Raw genomic sequence first — 21,654 nt, 5'->3', positions numbered from 1 at the left:
AACTACTATTATAGTATACCTATACACCACACACACCCACACACACACACACACACACACACACACCACCCCACACCGCAGGTAAAATAATTATTTGAACATTCACTCACTTTTTCTCATAAATGTATTTCTAGTGTGCTTATTGTCATTATTTTAACCTAGATTGTCTAATACTAATCTCATCAATTCCACATTGATTGCTAATAGATAAATTTCAAAATATGTTGGTTAATTAAAATTGGTATTGAACAGGTGAATAAATAGTATTGATACACGCTCTCTGTAATATTTATTTAATACTTTTAAAATATTGCCTTTTTGTTTATTATGACAGCTTTCAAGCGTCTCCTGTTATGGAGAAACTATGAGGGGCCGTTCAGGGACTATTATTCAGAATTACCTCTCACAACACATTTGTTGAAATGCTCTTACATTTAACATCTACTGAAACACTCTCCCATAACACTAAAATTATTCGCTGCTACTACACTACCTGAAACGCTCTCCACACATTCACAAGTCGATAACGCTCTTTTTATATACTACTGAAAAGCTCTCATTACTACAAGTGTAAATGTCTTCCACACACACTATCTTGAAACACTTCACCCACTATGAATTACGCTCTTTCTACTGCACACTACTGATATACGCTTCTCCACATAAGTTACTGAACGCTCTCACCATACATATCTGTAACGCTCTTCATCATACACTACTGAAACGTCTCTCACCCACCTACTACCTCACCCTCTGAACGCTCTCACACACATATGAAACGCTTCTTCCGCACCTACTGTAATATCCTCTCATTTCATTACACTTACTGAATACGCTCTCTTCCTTTTATATCTATCTGAAACGCTTCTTCACACACACTACTGAAACGCTCTCACACACACTACTAAAACGCTCTCATATACACTACTGAAACGCTCTCACACACACTACTGAAAGCTTCTCCCACACACTACTGAAACGCTCCTCATATACACTTTACTGAAACGCTTCACACACACTACTGAAACGCTCTCACACACACTACTGAGACGCTCTCACACACTACTTGAAACACTCTCACACACTACTAAGAGCTCTCATATACACTACTGAAACGCTCCTCACACAAACAACTGAAACGCTCTACACACACTTACTTGAACCACTTCTCATATAACTTACTGAAACGCTTTCTCACACCAAACAACTGAAACATTCTTCACACATACATACTGAAACGCTCTTATATTATATATATTACATTAAGATGATCAGTTTAGTGCGCGTGCCAGAAACCTGCATGCTGCCTGTTACTTATTTATCCAGCCTTTGAGTTTGCTTTTTTTAACTTCTTAACTTTTATTCTTTTTTTGTTCGTTCTTATTTTTTCACTTAACTCTCTGAAGTCCTGCCCTCTCTGAACGATGTTGTTTGAGAGAAGTTTGTTGTGTTATATATTTCGTTTTTAATGGCTGCTTCCACCAGGACACTAAGGTGGCCATTTCTTCACAATCAAAAAGGAGAAACACTTTCATACACGGGACACGCAAGCAGATTATTTGTTGGTATGATCCTATTTACATTTTAATATGATTTTCCATACCAGATTACAATAAAGGTGCATACACATACCAGAAAATAGCTAATAATAAATATATACAAGATACAGCTCATGACAACTGCCCTTCCAACTCAGATTACATAGGTGCTAATAAACATCATACAGAAACTGTTCTTAATGTTTTTTATCTGGATATGATAAGGGTAAAAAAAATACAGCACCTTCTGTTTTCAGATGTTTTCAGGCTTTGCTTTACATAATGAACAGCTGATCGCGCTAATGCCGGCCGGCATAAGTGGACAGACAGCGCTGTTCTATGCTATACATATGTTCTATACTATGCCTATACTTCACTAGTAGGATTTTGTGTTTAGTGTTTAGTTTTGGTGACTTTATCATCACTTTATTATAACATATTATTAAACATTTGTAAAATAATTTGTTGTGTCATGATTACTGCATCATTCTTGGAAGTATAACCAAAAAGCATCACCTATAGCCCAGGAATTATTGAGCAATGTGTTTTTACAGTATCTCAAATATAGAAAAACAAAAGCCACTTGGAGGTAACAATATGGGACTTTTATTTTGACATAACAAACTACTGAAACGCTCTCACACACACCTACTGAAAGACAACTACTGAAACGCTCTCACCCACACACTGAAACGCTCTCACGACATACAACTGAAACGCTCTCACACACACTACTGAAACTCCTTCACACAACACTACTGAAACGCTCTCAAACACCACACCACTGAAACGCTCTTATATACACTACTGAACGCTCCTCAACACCACTACTGTTACCCCCTACATCCACCAGAACAGAGAGGGGAAACATTTTTAAATCTTCTCCCATCTCCACCTTCCTGCCCGTCTCCACCTTCCTCTCTCCCCGACTTTTGCTTCCCAGGTGTCTTCTCCAGAGTTCAGCTGCTAATATCAGGCTGTTCTGTCCACTATGCCACAGCATCAGCTGTTCTCTGGGAGTAAACAACAGCAGCATGTCCAGCTTTTAAAGCCAGACAATCAATTTGTCCTCCTTCACTTGAGAAAATAAAAAAAAAGACTTTTGACACATTACCCTTGTTAGTTTATTACTTATTGCTGGCCTAAAAAAAAATAAGTAATTTCATTGGTTACATTTTCTTGTTGGACCGATCAACACATGGCTATTTGAAATATTCAAATGAGCCATATGTTGATGCCACAACGGATCAGCTGTCAATCAAAACTCAGCTACAGAGAACATAACGTTATGCTAAAGTCAGTTGTTAGATGAAATTCTGAAAATGCTCATACTCATAACATAGTAAAGGCAAGCCCTGACATCTGAAACAGAAGGTGTGTATTTTTTTTTTTTTTACCATTTAATCTATCCACGATAAAAAACATTAAGAACCGTTTCTGTATGATGTTTATTAGACCTATGCAGGCATTAGCGCGCGATCCAGCTGTTCTCCGGAGTGAACAATGGCAGCGTGTCCTATAGGGTGGCTGACTAAATGAACGACTAATTGCTATTGTCATTCATCTTATTGATAGGAGACCGTACAGTCCACCATAAAAGAGAGGGGAGACTCTGCTTATCTTCTCCATTAAACCCGTCCCGTTCCAACCCTTCCTCTCTTCCCCCCGGCATTGCTTCCCTCCTCTGCATCCGGGTGTTTTCTCAGAGTTCAGCTGTAAAATCAGCTGTTCCTGTCCACTATGCCTGCGCTGTGCGCGATCAGGCTGTTCTCCGGAGTAAACAACTGGCAGTGTGTCCTGTAGGTGGCAATTCCTCACCTGTAGGCGGACAGTCCTCTTTAAATGCCCCTGTCGTGGATTGTATAGGCCAGTCATTGTTGTCCTCCTTTTGAAGAATTACAAAAAGGTCTGCTTTGTTACCACATATTACTCTAATTAGCACAAATTTGACTGCTTTGATGGTCAGACACCACAATTGTCCGATTCGGAACATTAGCTGATTTATTTTGACAACCTTTGTTAAGTTTAATACTGTTGGCTAAAATGTGTGTCAAAAAGCTGTGTCAAAAAAGTAATTATTTCCATTGGTTACAATTTTGTCTGACCTATCAACACTGGCTTAATTTTAAATTCAAATGAGCCAGGAGCCTAGACGCCAAAATCTAAATATGCTGTACTGCTTAATAAACATTCCAAACGTGAGTTGGCTGACTGAACTATTGTAGTTGGATTAGGGGGTTAGATTATGGGTTAGGACTGTAATTCATTTGCAAAAACAGATTAAGATCACTGCGTGACATGGAGAAACCAACACCTGTTTGATATTCTGTTGAGCGCACAATAAAAAACAACAACATGATTTTGGAAACTTTTTAATTTTTTTGTTATCTTTTAAAAAAAACTCAATCTTAGTTTAATTGATATTCCCTGGAGTGCACAAAACCCCCAACTGATTTAGGGAACTACATAAAAGCAGATATCTGTTTTTTATGAATCCTTTGTATTGTATTGTATTGTAATGACTAAAGGTTATATATATGAAATTCACTTGCCACTAGATGTCGCACTAAAGCACCAGCATCTCAGACCAAAACAATGGGACAGAACCAAAACTGCCTTTTTTTTTCAATCCCCAACGCTGGTTTGGTTGAAATAACCATTAGTGTTAGTGTTATATGTGAAAATGTTCATGAAAAAACAAGCTAACACTAACCCTAGAGGACAAATGCGCATGTCAAAAGTATGTCCACTATAAGTTTTTGTTGTTGCCATTGACAGGCTCAGATAGATGTAGACCTTATTTAACCAGAAAGATGGATAATACTGCTATTACTTGCCACCAGACTCCATAGACAAAAACAATAGTTTTACTTATATCATTGTGACTTCATTACTTTAAAATAAAACTAACCACAACTGTTAGTCTTCCCACTGTTCCAACAATCGCCAACTCTTGCTTGGTTAAAATAAATACCCAATTCACAGATATAAATGATAAAAACACCAGTTTCAGTCGCTCTACTCAGCTGCACATGGAGCAGACCAGCTCTGTAAACAAACCACAGAGAGGTCGCGATAGCAACACAGGCAGAGGGAGTGTGACACCATGACTCAACTATATCTTTACATAGAGAATAGTTGATTGTTATTTATTATTTTTTTAAATCTCATATAACCTAAATAAAAGAATTCAAAGTTGACATTAAGGACATAATATGTACAGTGATCCCTATTGTCAAAGTCAGACACATTGTTATTCCCTTCTCCCTAAGATGTGTTGTGGCGCTTTAACAATACACTACTTCTGTTTTTATTTCTGAGAGATGCCAATCACTTTACAAGAGGTTGCTCGTCCTGGAAACTTCTACATATACTAGGTCACAGGTTCTGTTGATGCTGTTGTTTTTCTGGTGAGGACTACCATGTGGTTAACAGCCAATCAGATTTACTTCCAAAATAATCTTATTTCAGACTATGACCAGCAATCTGCTCATGATTGCCCATGGTTCCAGAGTTTTAGAAATTGAATGTTAATGGGTACACCATTTCAGTGCTGGCACATGTGGTATAATTAGGTTTTAAGCATGGTTAAAAATATTTCAATCAACACCAGCTTGCATAGTTCGCTCACTTTCTGTGTCACAAACACACACTGGGGTGGATACAATGGAGAACAAGCGGCTCAGCTTCACTAACAAGACAAAAAACATTAGCATTCTAACTTTAGCAAATTGCAAGGTGATGTGTTTTGAAGAGTGAATTAGAATTTGCTAAAAAATGACCTTCAGCAACCCTGATGAGATCTGTAGTTTGCCTGATTGTATGCAAATAAGAGCTGTTTTTGGTGTAGGGATGGTGCAGAAAGACTGGAAAAAGTTTTAACAATGGCCACAAGTTGCTGTAATCATACTCTACTGTCTACAAATCTACTGGCTAATGTGCACTTGTCTTTTTCTTACTCACCTCAGAGTTCTTTGCTGCCCTTTCCTGTATTTCATCCTGCTTTTCCTTTGAAGTTATGATCTACTTTTATAGTCTTGTTTGGATTTTGTTATCTCAATACCACCAATACTATGACTGTAGCTTATGTTTTCCGGCAGGACACAAGTCCAAGGTTATTTCCAGAATGAGCTGGTTATACTGCAGTTTTCATATTGCTGCCTTTTAATCTACAACCACGTTAGCAGCTCTGTGAGGCTGTACTGTACTGTTATTGTCATGCTAACATGCTCAAATTTAATATGTTAACATGCTGATGTTTAGCAGATATAATGTTTACCACCCTCACCATCTTGGCTTTGTGCGTCAGCTGTATTCAGGGCTAACACACGTTAGAATGCTGAAGCTGATGGGAATGTCATTAGTTGTATGGTATTTAGTCATAAACAACAGCTATTAGGCAAATTTTGTCCAGATGATGGTGCTAGATTAAAAGTTAAATGTTTCGTCTGTAGGATTTAGTAGCATCTAGTGGTGTAGTTGCAGATTGCAGTTCTCTTGCTTTACCCCCCCTTTCCGAGGGTGAGAAACCACAGTGCCTGTGAAACACCTACTGTTTGGTTTGTCCATTCTGGGTTAGTGTAGAAACATGGAGGTTCAACATGGCGGCGTCCATGAAAGACAACTTACGGTATATATATTTTTGAAATTCTTTCATCATTACAGAAACAAACGTGCTTCAACATGCTTTTTCTTCAGCAATGGAGTCTTGCGCGGTGAGCGTGCATACAGGCCATGGCGGTTGAGTGCATTACTTATTGTTTTCTTTGAAACCCAATTGGTGACCTGCTGAATTTCCAGTCGCTGAAGCTTCCACAAGTGGTCCTCGACGCCTTTGTATCGAGTTCGTTTCACTCTCTGTCAGAAATCGTGGCCGGAGGGAGCAACCTAGTCGTGGCCGGTTTATGGTGGAAATGATGGTTCGTTCGCGGAAGCGTGCCGGACTAGTGCCGCCCAACAGTCCGACCGGGAACATTTCAGAAGTTTAGAAATCCTTCTGTAAACCAGTGGCCATCATATGTTTACAGACAGTTGTAATGGTGCGAAGTTTTTCTATATAAGTCTCTTTTTCTATCCGATTCTTGAGATGTTTTTTGTGATGACTCCTGGTGAGGCACCTATTTTCTCAATGACTGAACCTATGCGATATCACGACAAGTGCAGGATGTCTACTTACTGATAGATTAGCTGGTGTCTTGCTTCCATGCCTTTGCTCACTCCCTTTCGTCATGTGTCCTTCAGCTTGTCTTCCCTGTGTCATTCGACATATACAAACTCAACATAGAACACAGGTCCATCATTTCTGTGGGATTGCTGGGTTGTTACGATCAGTCGTGGGAACGTTTATGTCAACTCATACCAGAATACTAGTTTACTGGAAAAATAAAATGGTGACGTGTTCAATACTAATTTTACCCACTGTATATATATTAGAAAATCTGTGTCATGCCATTTCAGTAAAATCTTTAATTCAAACTACACTAAATCAATCTAAATTCTAACTTGAGACAGAATCACAAAGAGTACAGGTTATGTCAGTGTGACTACAGATACTGTCAATTCGCCATATATGAACAATAGTACAGTAAAGTTATCTGAACAGTTTACAGTTTATTCTGTTGCTCAGCTTGTGTGCTATAATGATTACAGACCTGTAGGTAAGTGAAGTTTAGTGCTAATTAGTAATTAAAAAAGTGTCCTTGAACAAGACACTTAATCTCAAATTGCTCCCTATGTGCATCGGTGTATGAATGATGTTTCTGTTCTGGTGAGCGAGGTGAGCAAGAGAGCGGAAAGCAGGCAAGAGAGAAGAGAGCGAATAACGGCGTGCCCACTGGTTTTGTCACCTGTACATCGGCTTCATCAAGCTGCATTGGGTTACAGTCACAGGAAGTGACCCGTCAAAATAAAGTCCAGTTAAACCACACCAATCAACAATTTCATATTTAAAGGTCCCCTTTGATCCAACAACAACATAGTACAGGACACTAGGTTTGGTACTCCCTCCTAAGCAAATAAATTTGTCAATTTAGCCTCTTACGCTGTAGTTAGGCATACATCTTAAAACCTGAACCTCTCTAGTGGGACTAGGAATGAACGAATGAAGAAATGGAATATAATATTACATAGGTAACATGTTAGGTAAAGGTATGTTTTTATTATTTTCACATGAATGTAGGAATCATTGTGTTTTTGTTACCTTACCTTGTTACAAAGTTAATCATCATCTAACCGGACATGCATATTTATCAATGCTAACTTAATCATGGCAAGAGAGGCACCTACAGCGACATATTTTGAAGCGTAGGGCCACTGACCAAGTGGCAGTATTTAACAAAGTGGGAGAGAGATAATGTTGAGGTTTTCTCCTGCGTTGTGTGATTCACAGCATACTCTAACCCTAAACCTAATCCTATCCCTATCCCTAAACCAGAGCTAAAGAGCCCCTCTTGGAGCATTATGGTTTCACAGTAAATTACAGCAACACTGGACAAAGAGTAGTTGATTAAAACTGACATTGTTAAATCAAATTTAGGTGTGTTTCTGAAAACAAAATCATTTAATCAAACATCAGCCCAAGGAATCTGTTACAGAGCTTGAACCCCACTATTCACTAAACCAACACAAGCTAGAATCATCCACTACACACTACACTCTCACCACCAATTAATGAACCTGCACTCTACAGAAAGCTACAGTGTGTAAAACCTGAAAATAGAGCGAGTGCAAGTAGCTGTTGAACTCAAAGTGAAAAGCTTCACTCATTTTTAATAATAACTGTTCTTGTGGGATGATATAAAAAATGAATACAAAAAGAACTGGATAACAAATTTGCTTGGAATTTTAAATACTCTCATGTTCCTTTTTTAGTATAATTGATTTATCTAGTGCAGCTTTCTCACAAAGTTGTTTGGTATGCTCACTTTGTGTGCAATTGAAAAAAATAGAGGTTCATTGTGTAGTTTGTCCTCTTCACATAAGATGTATTCACATTTTGCGTTTTTGTACCTTGTACCTGAGTTTTCAAAATGGAAAAGTGACCCTTGCAGAGTCCCAAACAACACTTGTGTTAGCTCCTACTGTTATTAATGCAGTCTTCCTATAAATTCATATGGACAAAGCAGAAAGGTGCACTTCACTGCAAAGTGCACTATTATAGATGAGTGGAAAACTTTACTTTCTGCTTCTTTGATAAATAACCCACAAAAGTAAAACTGTCAATTACAGCAGTTACACACACATACACGTACAGTGCATGCTTCTGTTCCCTGTAAAAAAAAAACACAAGTTAAACTGCACAACAATCTGTCAATTGGCTGCTGTCTATATTTGTCTATATTGTTTTTTGACCCCTCATGAAGCACACACACACTCCCTCACACACACAGATACAACCATCTGCTGCTGTAATGAGCATGGCTGCGCGCCGCCATTTACAGTATCAATCTTCCAGGCTACATATGTCATGCAATACCACGCGGAGACAGAAGGCGGGGGAGGGAGGGAGGGAGGGAGCAAGCCTTTATGGTCGCCAAAGTGTGAATTAATTAGCACCATGTCTGAGGGTTCTCGTTCACTTCTCCCCAATATGTCACGCTCTATGATCTAACAAGGCCTGGAGCAGATAAAAAGCACATGCTGAAGCAAAGTCACTCTCCGGCACATCCTTAACTTGTCCTCCAGCACATGAGCCGAATGGAGGAAATAAGTTCCTTCTCTGAGTTGTTTTTAGATTCTTCTCTTGGGAATGTACATAGTGTCCCACACCCTTTTTGTTTCTGGTACTGAAGGTTTTTTTGACATTATGATTATCTGAAGATGATAATGATTATACAATCTAACTGCTGTGTGACAGGTTAAATGTTTTCATGTCCATCTATATTTCGCCTTCACTGTTGTTCAATCGTGGGTAATGGAGGTTTAACTATGTGTTTATCCAATTAAAGCTTCGCCAATTATGTATGTCCATAATTGCTTGTCTCTGGGAGGAAGATTTTTTCTTTGATTTTGTTCTGTGTCAGTAAAATCAGTGTGTGTTTGTACCGCTGATGGGACCATCTGTTATTAAAGCTCAGGCTCGTTGAAGCAGGGAAAAGATATCTTCCAGAAACCAGCTCATTGCATGTCTTGTGTCTGTAAATATTAGTCCTGGCACTGTGCATGGGTTCTGGCTGCATATGAGTTCTTGCATGAACAGCAGTGTGTGTGAGGATTTTGTATGTATTAATGAGTATAGAGGCTTTGCAGTTGTGCCAGAAATCACCAGAATCACAGCAACTATATCTGGGAACCTTGTGAATAGCAGTGAAGAATTGTTTGTGCACAAATAAGATCTTAATGGCGCTAAAAGACAAGTGTTTGGACTCATTTAGATCATTAGTATGTTATTTAGACGGTTACTAAGGTAGTGAGGGAAACTCAGGGTGCTATTTGCATAGTTAAAACCTTTTTTTTTCCTTAATTGACCAACTCATAACACTAACTGTAAGATATGAAGGATATATTTTCAGCATTAAAAAAGATATATTGGAACTGGGGGGCCCTGCCAGTGGAAAATGGTCTAGCGAGACATCAAGTAACCCATGCAGTGGTTCCTAATCCACCAATTTTAGACCCTTTCACTCCTCAACACTGTAACGAAATGATGTGGGACATTAATTTTATCCACAGCTCACCCATAATAAGAGCAGGCACAATTAAAAGTATGACCTGCAAAAGCCAGACCATATATATCACGGACTGCTGGAAGCTACAGATAAAAAAAGGACTGAAAGACTTTGAAGATTTCAATATTGTCTGAATAAAAACACTACCTAAATCAATCAGTTTACTATACACAGCATTAAATGTTGTCACAGAAATGTGTCTACCAGTGTTCGAATTCCACTGTGGCTTTTGGGGAGCCCTATTTTTGGGGGATGGGAGGGTAATGGACACAAAAGTGTGAACCTGGTTTGTGGAGTACCGGTTTAAATCCTCAAGTTTGGCCTTATGGCCATCGCCGGCAGTTTTCTTCGGAGCCAGCAGCAGCAGGAAACAAAGGCAACTTGCCTGGGCACACAAATTCTCATATACAGCACACTAAAATATGTTTCTGAAAAGATTTGTCGAGAGAAATAGTCAACGCTGTAACAGAATCTTCATTCATATTTGATCAGCACTGCCTAGTTTGACAGTTTGATCTGAGTTTGGTGCCTTGAGCTGGACGGAGACGAGCACTCCATCAGTTGTTTTGTTTTGAAGGAGGACATTACTTCAGAAGAGAAAAACATATATTGCTGGCCTCGGTTGAGACCAGAATATACCAATGGCCAAGTCCAAGTGCAAATACCAACAAGTCCAAAAAACGTCTAGAGTCGAGTAGTACAGCACTGCCTTGTATATTACCCAAAGTAATTTTACACGTTGCTGACATAAAAATATTGATTAGTGCAGCTTTAAACATGTATAGGAAGTATTAACATTGATTTAAAAATTTGAAGTTGATTTCAGTCATTGTCCTTGGTTGGATCTGTTTGATTGAGGCATGCATTACTGTCTGTGGTCTTTTTTTATACCTTCACTGTAAAAAAAAATCCGACATTTTCAAATCCCCCATATAGGAGATTAGAATAAATACTTTTAGCTTTTATTAATAATACAATAATTTGCAATAGCATGTACACTTACTGAATTTGTTAGAGAATCCAAAAAGATAACAAGATCCTTAGACTTCCTCCCAGTTTAGTGTTGATGTTTTGAAACTCAACGTAATTCAAGGTGCATGTGCATGCACCCAAATCACTGACTTGACATGAATGTCTGTATTCTGTGTATACAGAATCCTGTTTATTTCCATCGTTTCTACATCTTTTGCATCAATAACATTCCTTAATAAGTCCTTTTGGCTTTTTATTCGTGGGTGAGTGTGGTTGTGTTGGATCTCTACTGCTGTCTTTCCTCCACTGTGGAGTTTCACAGCAGGCAGTCCTGTTCCTGCTCTCTCACACACACAGAGCCCACAGTGGAGAGGCAGACAGCGAGAGAGAGTTGAAGATGGCTGCACCATGCATGAAAGCTTCGCAAGTAAACCCTGCCTCCTCCTCTGGCAAATCTAAATACCCATTTGGCTATTGTGCTATAAAAAATATTTAAACATTTGAACTGTGAATGTTGAGAGGAGCGCTTCTCTGGCACTAGAGTGCAGTTTGCTCTTGGCCTAGGGGCAGCAGGCGGCTCATTGTCACAACAGCAGCGTAGCCGCCAGCTGAACCTCAGTTCAATCCAGCCCACGGCTTTTTTTAAATTCCCTCTGCTCCAAGACTTCATCCTGTATTTGAGTGGGAGAAAAGGCAGAGATGTCTTTGTCCCCTCAGCTGTAGGCTGGTGTTGACCCAGCAGGAGATGCCGGAGACACTGGAACCATGGTATTATAAAATCTGATGCTGGAAAAATAATCACTTCAGTCAAACAGCTTATTTAGCCAGTCTGTCTGCTGTATCTGACCTGCTGTCTCAACTTGTATGCCTCGTTGTTCAACCACGTCTGGCAATAGTGTTTGACCATAAATTGGTCCAAAAATGAAATACAAAATAACAATTCTCAGCGTGACCCCCTTAACCAGAATAACTGCACAGCTCAGCAATGTTCCAAAGAAGTTTGACTTTACTCTCAGTCAGGTTGCCTAATGATGATGTCATTAAAACAACTCACCTTAGAGAATCTTATGAAATGTTGTCAAATTCAGCGTGCTCATTTCCAATTCCATTTTCCATACCCATTATGGCTATAATTGCTGTTAGAAGTTAGAGAAGAGAAATATCTCTCAGAAATCTTAACCAGTAGAGCAAATTGCATCACAGACATAATAATGTAGTGAAAAAAGAAATGATGGATAATGATTGTCTTTAAACACAATTAGTCACACTTGTATTTTCCACTTTAAGCTCCTCTGGCTCTGCTCGTCGCTTCTGATGAATCCTACTTCAGATATACTGTATGTCAGATATATGGAGGAAAATTCATGCAGATTGACAGCTGCTAAAAGTTTCCTTCGAAGCCACTCAGGAGAAGAGCAAAAACATATTTTCCATCAAGAAAAGCCTTCAATGTCGTTCTTTGCTCTTTTTTTAATGAAGAAATACTAGTTCTGATATAACTGATGCTAGCAGTATCTTCGCTAACCTCTTTAGCAGCCGCCATTGTTGTTTTCGAGCGAACAGTCTCTTCTCACACACTTCTTCACACACACACAGCGTTAAATCACGTCAATAGCACATGCCACAGCTGCAAGTAGTTCCTCGAAGGACCCGAAACCACTTTGGTTCGGATAAAAGCTCATAGCTTGAAACCTGGATTCTCGCTTGATGTTGTGATCTTGTGAGTCCATCTGCCTCACAGGGTTATTATCATTCTGGTACAGGAGTAAAAATAAAGCACTGAGCCCAGAATGCAGCAATGGTCACCTTGTAAACGATAACACGCAGTTATCGGAAGGGGAGGAGAATTCCGACTGAACAAGTCGGCCAATATTGCAGGCTTATACCCACAGCCTACTTCCTGTGAGTCAGACTAGTCCTCAGGCAACCTCAATTAGTAATAGCAGCAGTGCAGACATTTACCCATGTGAAAATATTTTAGAGTACCACTTTATCACTTTAGAAGCTACACATGTGTACTGCGATGTTTGTTTATGCACTCAAGCACAACTTGAAAAGAGAAACTGAACACCACCCCTCCCACTCCTACTGTACTTTACCGTGCTGCATCTATTCATGTGCTGTCGTTACATAACTTAACTACATAGTTTATGGTTTATTCATGAGGCCTATTTTGGCCCAGAGAACTGGGCGTCCTGAATCAGAGGAGAATCTCTCCAGCTCTTCTCGGGCCTCGGGGGAAAACAGGCAGGCAGGCGAATGAGATCGCAACCTTGGACAGAATTACCACTTCACTGGGAGAGAGAACGAGAAAATGATCTCCGTCACCTGCTCGACTTCTTCCATCCACCCATCTGACCATCGTCACTTCATTTTCTCCCCTGCTCCGTGCATACAGGCGCCTGTGGGGATGTGTGCTAAAGTGCTGCACTGCTCTGAATGTAATGCTGCCACTCTAGATGTCTGCATGCAAGTATTCATGTAGACCGGCACTGCAAATGATGCTACCAATCTGAATAGAACAGGAGTTGGCTGAGAGGCTGTGTCAGTTGTGCGTCACTGAGAATACACTCTAGCTACTGTGTGTGTGAGCGAGAGAGAGGGAGAAAAGCTAAGGTAGCTAGCATGTCACAGGAGAGCCCTCTGCTGTTTGAAGTACCAACCACTCTACATGTCCTCTATTGTAGTTTTCCAGTTTTGTTCTCAGCTGCACAGTAAGTCTGTCAATCACAGCCAGTTTCAAAATTCAGTGTCATTGAAGATTATATTTGTTAGTTGTTTACACTTCAAAAGAAGTGGGTGTCTCCTTGCCTGTCTCAGATACAATTGTTCCCATTCTCTTTCATTCTGTCACCTCTTGAATGTACAAAATTACTGTAGAGGCTCTGCATTGTAAGCAACAGGAGGATAAGTAGAGAGTGAACACATGGCCCTTTACCACTGCAGGAACTTTTAAGGAACGTTTGCTGTTTTTCTGGCATTTTCAGTCTCCTTTGCCAGCTCTGCAGCTCTCCTTTACAACATCCATTCAGACATTAAAGTCATGCAACAGTAAATACGAAAGGTAACATCAGTTGTTTCATCATTTCACCTAAAATTCATTCAAAATTGTTGTTCTCAGATTGCAAACAAACATACAGTACAATTGGGGGAAAAAATGCAGCTAAAAAAGTATTCTCTGCAATGGTCAAAGCATCTAAGAGCAGTAGTTAAACCATTCTGAAGCTGAACACACATCATGCAAAGGTTTTATTGTTTTTTAAATGGATCAATGGGCCAATAATATTTCTTTAGCCCCCAGAGTTAATAATTGAATCATTAGAATTACCAAAAACATATAAATTAAGCTGATTATATGATTTTCTTGCAGTTTTTGATGTTTCTCAAATGTTTCCTGTATTGGGCAAACAATTTGTGACTGAAACTTACCTTGGTAAGAGTGCTCTCGACCACTAGTAAAATTTTATCTTACCTAAGAAAAGAGCAAAAAAGGGAAAATATTGGCGAATCCAAGAAATCAATGGTTACAAAATAAGAACAAATTGTGGATATGAACAAAAATAAGAAAATGTGTTTCTTTATCACTTCATGCTTGAGGCCCATTCTTATTTCCATGGCAGGAATGACATCCAAGTTGCAAGAAAAATACTTTAACAGAAGTAGAGCATACATAAAAATTATACTTATTCGACTACAACAACAAAACTGATTATATATTATATACTTCTAATATACTTATATTCAAACAAAAGCCCTACATTTGATTTGCAAATCAATTCTGAAGCTATGAGATGAGTCCCCTAGAGTTAATTATTTATCACAGTAAATTTTAGGTTTTATTAAAATGAATGTTGGCTTCTATTTATAGATGTTGAATGATTTTTAATTTTGCTTTGTGAAATGTGATAGAATAAATCCAAAAAGTACCAAGTTATCCCTGACCCAGACCAAAGCAAACACACACAGTTGATTTAACCTTGAATGAACAGGACCAATATGTGATCACAATCACACTCAAACCCAACACAATCAGACCTTGTTGACTATATTTTAAGGTTTGCTTGAGATTTTGTTGTGTTTAGCTTAGAGACAGGATGTTATAAAGAGGGAATAGAAAATGCAGCATGAAGAGAAAAATAAACTATGCAAGGATGGAAAGTCCAAAGTGGACAGGGAGGAAGCACACAGAAAGATCCTTTGGGCAAAGGTCAACTGAGTGTGTGATGCTTTTCATAATGTCAACATATTAAAAATGTATGTAACAACATGCTCCAGCCCAACAAATGTTAAAGTGACATTTCAGATGTATCCTGTGTTGTTTCTAGAGTACGTTACAGATGATATTGACTTACAGACCAACATTCATACAAAGAAAGAAAGAAAGAAAGAAAGAAAAGCTTTTTGTAGTCAGCTTCATTCAGTCTTTAGTTTCACCATGTATCTGTTTTTGTTGTGCTAATAATGACTTTTATCTTTAACTTTGCTGTGCCACTTTCTGGTGTTACCTGGCTCTTACACCTCTTTTTATTCATTTTTTATTATTATCTACAGATATGCATGATCTTCCTTCTCTGATACACTGCATATAGGTTGTGCTCAGTAGTTCGCTTTTGATCAGCTCCAGTGTGTGTAGAGAGTGTGCGTACAGAATCAAGTTCGACGACATGAATCCTTGCACCCTGTAAGAGTTTGTGACGTTATGTTAAAAGACGTACTTGTACCAGTTCCCACACTGTCTTGTACTTCTACTTCTACTTGAGACTACTTTGCTACACTGTGCACTCAGCATTGAAAGAGCTCTGCCATTGACCCCAAATGATTTTTTTAAAATCTAACCCCCCATAAATGCATTTATTTGATTTCAGAAAAGTATAATCCTCCACGTACCACTAGTGGTATGTCTACCTCAGTTTGAGAACCAGCAGACTTAGGGAAAAACAGTTTACATGTATCAGAGTTATGTAACCAGGATATTAAAAAAAGTAACTGTTAACCTTAGGGTCAGCCAAGAAGCTGCAGCTATGATATTTGACCCTTGGCCAGATGAATATACATTAAATAAATCATTCTTCTGTCGTCCTCTATGCCAGGCGGATTCACAGAGACAGTGACAACAGCTGAATGGTGCTTCTACCCTGGAATGTAACTTAGACAGATGGTGGTGATTTCATTATATCTAAAATGTCAGGTCAGCAGAGGGGATGAGGGAAGGAAAGGTCATGACAGGAAAGGAGGAGAGGAAAAGAGAAAACATGAGAAGAGATGCTCATGCTAGTTTGTTCCATCTTCCACTCCACTCCAACTGTCATATTTCTTTAGTTTGGATTGTCTTTTACTTTCTGTTATGTCACAGCCTCTTTTCTGCCTTTCTTCCTCCATCATTATCTCTCACCATCGCTCCCTCTCCTCTCTTCTCTGCCTCCTTCCCTCTTACTTTTCCGCCTTGGAAAGAGACGATCCAGAAATAAGGCCATAAATAAGAAATCAACGGCCTTTTCTGTCCCACCACATTACAGGCTTTTGATGTATGCTTTCTGCAGTAGTATTACTCACCGGCCTCAAATCAATGCTCTAATCTTTCCCCCTGCCAGATTGATTTCCGTGGCAGTGACAACAGCACAGAGAGGTGCTGAACAGATCTGTACACTGTAGGCCATTTCCCAAATACTAGCAAAATAGTGTTATATAGGCACAGCTGCTTAGGCAGATTAAGTAAGATGCCAGATATCACATAGGCACAGAAGTGTGAAAGCATAGTATACCTGATTTCCAGTTTTTGTGCATCTTTAAAGGTCCAGTGTGTAACATTGAGGAGGATCTATTGTCAGAAAAATGGAATATAATATTTATAGGTATGTTTTCATTAGTGTATAATCACCTAAATATAAGAATCATTGTGTTTTTGTTACCATAGAATATCTTTTATCTACAGAGGGAGCGGGTCCTCTTGTCTGTCATGTTGAACTGCCAGGGGTGGAGTGAGGGGTTGGCTTCTGGGGCTCCAGCCCTTAATGTTTTCTGAAAAGCCCCAAATCTTTTTAGGCTTTATCAGTAACTTCAACTTTATGTCAGTTTCCCTCAGTCTCTCTGACTGGACCGGGAAATTGATGTAGCAGTGTGTAGGATTTAGTGGCATCTAGCAGTGAAGTCGCAGATTGCAACAAACTGAACACTGCTCACATCGTTATATGACGACCAGGGAATGAGAACAGGCTGTGAAGTGTGTAGTAGAAACAGCGGTGTCTGTAGATAAAAATGGTAAATAAGGTTAAAAAAACATATCAATTGTTATTTTCAGGTGATGATGAAAACATACCTATGAATATTATATTCCATTTCTGCCAATAGATCATCCTAAATGATACACATTGAACCACTAATACTGTCTCATCCACTTGGGGGTTGTGTGTGCCCCCACAGTGTTGTGACCTTGCAGACAGTCTGCAGAAAAGAGGAGGAAAGGAGAGCAGAGACAATTATAATATATCTCTATGTTGTTTATCCTACTATGCTATTCCGCAAAGAAATGTAATATAATTTAAGTAAATGTTTTTCTGTTGGCCTAATATTGAATTCAAAGAATTCAAGAGCACATTTGCTTGGTATTGTTAGTGTTTCTTTATTGTGGCAGAGAACTCTACTCCAGCACAGTTTGAAAAAAATATTTGTTCATTATTTCTTTCCTGTGTAACTATCATGTTTTTCCTAAATGATGTACATATTTTTAAGCATTCTATTGATTCAACTGACTCAAAAATAGTGCCTATAGCTACTGTAAATTGGAAAAGAAATCTCCCCTGGGGCATGACCTAGCCCCGCCAAGCTCTGGCTTAAGCCCTGATGCTGTGCAACCTCTGGCTCCAACCCTGTGGACCGCCATGTTTCTACAATAGCCCTGGATGGACAAATCAAACACTGGCTCTCGATAGGGCCTGTTGCATTTTTGAAAGTTTCGCAGCCACCAGTTAGTTTCTCCTATGCGCTTGGAGGGTGAGGCAAGGGGGTTTTAATCTACAAATACACTGCTAGAGGCCACTATATCCTACACACTGGACCTTCAAATTCAGGTTTTAGATAGCAAAAAAAAAAAATTGGCATTTAAATGTATCATTTTTCTGTAGTGATACCTGAGGCGGCTTCTAAATTTGGTTGCACATCTACAATTTGGCAACAATTTTTGTGCTCATTCAAATACATTGCATACCAATTGTGTTAAACCTCCATTCATTTATTTATTTATTTATTTTTTTTTTTGCCATTTGGAGGCAGCACAGAAAGTTGCAAACACAACATTGACTAATTATCACTTGATGATAAAATTTGCACATTTAAAAAAGACTTTGTGTCACCATTCAGCAGCTATTAGCAAAATACATATTGGCACTATTGGATCCTGATAAGCACCAACATTGAGACCTAACTCTCTCAACAAGCACATACACTCCTTAAAAACTGAATGATTCTATCTACCTCTACTCTACATTTTACATTCTGTGCCTTGGTTTGGTTACCTTTACTGCACAAAAAGTAGGTTAGTTTGTGACATAATAACAAGAAGATGCCGCTTTTCTTCCATTGGAGGGTTCAAGCTTTGAAAGGGTCTGGCTATGACATGAGATGGGTAGGAGTGAAGAGCAGTTAGAAAAATCACTTTCAATATGTTTGTCCTCTTCATGAAAGCAAAGAATACATTAGATCCCATGACAGACATTGGGCTGTTGGTGTAAGATAGAGGCCCTCTGTCATCTCCACGCTTCAATCTTTACAGTAATCACACTGAGATATTACAGATTCACCTGAAAAAAATATAATGATGTTTACAAGCAACATAGCATCGGTGAATGGGAGAGGCTTGACTGAGTGCTGTGGCTGTTTCCTCACCTGACCCTGTAGTGAGGTTGCTGGCAGTCTGCCTTTTGCTCTCAGGCCGGTCTTGGTCAGGACGACCTCCAACACATTCAACCTGTGAGGGCCTGGAGAGTGGAGTGTGTGTGCATATATGTGTGTGCATTTGAGTGTGCGATGTGTGCCCCTGAGTGGATGAACTGGGTACTGAGGTTATCATCCAAGAGTTTGCTCAACTGGAGACAGACTTGAGGCTCACTGGCCAGGAATGAACCAGGTCAGCTGGAAAACACATATACACACACAGAGAAAGAGAGAGATAGCTGTATTGCACACTGACCTTTACTTTCTCTGCTGTTCTTCAGCTATGGAGCAAAAGGCCCTACTGTGGGCTTAGGACATTTTATACACAAGGGGAATTCAGTGTTCCTTACATAATGCATAAAAGGCATTAAATAATAAGCTTTTATATAAAACTATAGAGCACAAGACACAAATTTAAAGTTTAACATTATATACCTGTATCACCTGGTTTATTGCATGTGATACCCTTCTCTTTCTTCTCTTGTTTGCTCCTGCTTCCTCTAGCTCCCCTGTCCAATAAGGCAATGTAAAATGTATATTGTAAAATGTAATATGTATATCATTTGATAAAAACACGAAAGCAGAAATAAAAACAAGGGCGATCAGAATAAAAGGTTGGAAATGGTCTGTGTCCTCTTTACTACCTTTCCTACAGAGAATAAAAGTGCCAAAGAACGCTTAGATTCTTCTAGGATGCTGTGTCTTTGTGATGTGTAAATGAATGTGAATCATGCATGTGATGTCTTGGCTGATAAAGGTGAATCCAATTATAGTGTGGCACTGAGAAATTCAATTTTCTTGGAATACAGTGAGTAGTGTATTTCCTGTGAGAATGATACAGCTGTGGAAAAAGAGGATCAATACATCAATAATCCCAGCTGTGGTTTTTATACAGAGAGGCTGGTTAGAACAGCGAGTTGCAGTGATGTTATACTCAAGTAAAATTCTAAGTCGAAGCCATGCCAAGTCCTCTACCTGCAGAGTGTGGCCGAATCTGTGGCACTGTTTGTATTAAGGCGACAGACACTTCAGTGTGAAAGCAGAGCCAGACAGACACTCTCTGGGATTTGGACGATGCTGCTCAGTATGAGGTGCCAGCGCAAGCAGGGATCTCCATAAATGTTTGCTCACACTGCAGCCAAAGTTATTATTTATTTATTTTCCTCTCACATTACAGCTGTTGTTTAATCAGTTTAAAAAGCAAAAGGTTGCAGAGGGTCTCAGATTTCCAATTTACAATCTGGACCACGAAGGTGCATTATCAGATCTGAGGCACCCGACGCTGTGGAGGACAAGATACGACATGAATGAATTGACTGATTGGTTTGCTCTATGTTCCTAAGTACCAATCAATACCCAAAGGCACACACTGAAAGGTGTTGAAAACTGGCAGAAATGTGCGCATATAAATGGATTTTTGTTTTGAAAATGGCTGTCAAGTCATATTGCCACTGAATACGGGTTACATACAAGACTAGTGCTATGTAAGAATGCAACAATTTCTTATTCAGGATTATTCATCACACCTCTTTACAGGTTGGTTGTTTTTATTCCTCTAGGATCTGACGCATTGTTGTGTTAATATCAAAGCAGTACAGTCCAGGCACAATTTGAATCATGGATTCAAGTCTGACCCTTGGCCGCCCTTTGCTTGCATTTACAGCATTTACAGCAGTATTTATATCAGTATAAGATCTGCAACATGCATTACATTGGCTGAGCGGTGAAATACTAGAATTCTTGCGAGTTTGAAAGACAATTAATCACAAACTATAGAAATGACAAATTAATATATAAACTCTGACTGTGTTATGTGCTTACGTTGCAATGACATGACACATGAATGCAGTAGTGGAGAAAATCAAATAACAAACAAAATTCAAATCTTTTTTGACTGTGTTTCTACAGATGACAGCAGAAGCCATTCTTCGCCTGGTCAACGATCCTGTGCTGCCATTCTACCCTCTGGACATTGCCCTGGATGTTCAAAACAAACTCAAAGGTACCACTGATGATGACATAATGGTGGTGGTGATAAACTTTATTTAATCTAGTAGTCTAACTGAGATTGAGATCTCTTTTTAAGAGAGACCTGAGAAGACAAACACACACAAGATTCATAAAAAAATATAATATAAAAATAAATAAATTGCCAAGGGTGATGGACAAATCTAGCTTGAAAGCAGTTTGCGGTTTAATCCATTTAAAAGGTGCAGAAGTCTTGAAACTGGTTCTGGGAAGATTAGTCCATACATATGGAATAACGAATATTACATAGTTACTGGATTGTGTGTAGTTACAAGATGGCAAAAGAGATATGAGGTAGCATGGATAAATATCGGATAAAATTCAGATTTTTTATTTCTTCTTGTCAGTCAGGAATTTCATCTAACTTTGAGACACAGAGCAGGGATGACTACGATGTGTGAAATTACGACACACTGTGCCATCCGATGTCTTCAGGCCTGTGGTAAAATTTTTTACAGCAATGCAGTTGCATACAAAGTAAATGGAAAGATGTGAACAGTTAGTTAGGGTTAGGGTTAGTT

The 21,654-nt window shown here is 39.1% G+C and overlaps 1 protein-coding gene across 1 annotated transcript in view; it reads left to right on the top strand.

Annotated features, from left to right (window-relative positions):
* LOC118321456 (inactive N-acetylated-alpha-linked acidic dipeptidase-like protein 2) overlaps nucleotides 1–21,654 on the top strand; it is a 224,246-nt gene that overhangs the window by 175,342 nt on the left and 27,250 nt on the right. Inside the window, exon 11 of the mRNA XM_035652775.1 lies at nucleotides 21,014–21,107. Within this exon, the coding sequence (XP_035508668.1) occupies nucleotides 21,014–21,107 (94 nt within the window). The remainder of the gene's footprint in view (nucleotides 1–21,013; nucleotides 21,108–21,654) is intronic.

Source organism: Morone saxatilis, unplaced genomic scaffold (genome assembly GCF_004916995.1).
Source record: "Morone saxatilis isolate NCDOM2014 unplaced genomic scaffold, NCSU_SB_2.0 Contig12, whole genome shotgun sequence".
In the NCBI taxonomy this organism is placed as follows: Eukaryota; Metazoa; Chordata; class Actinopteri; family Moronidae; genus Morone; species Morone saxatilis.
The sequence above is the reverse complement of the archived record's forward strand: the minus strand, read 5'-3'. Positions and strand labels throughout refer to the sequence as shown.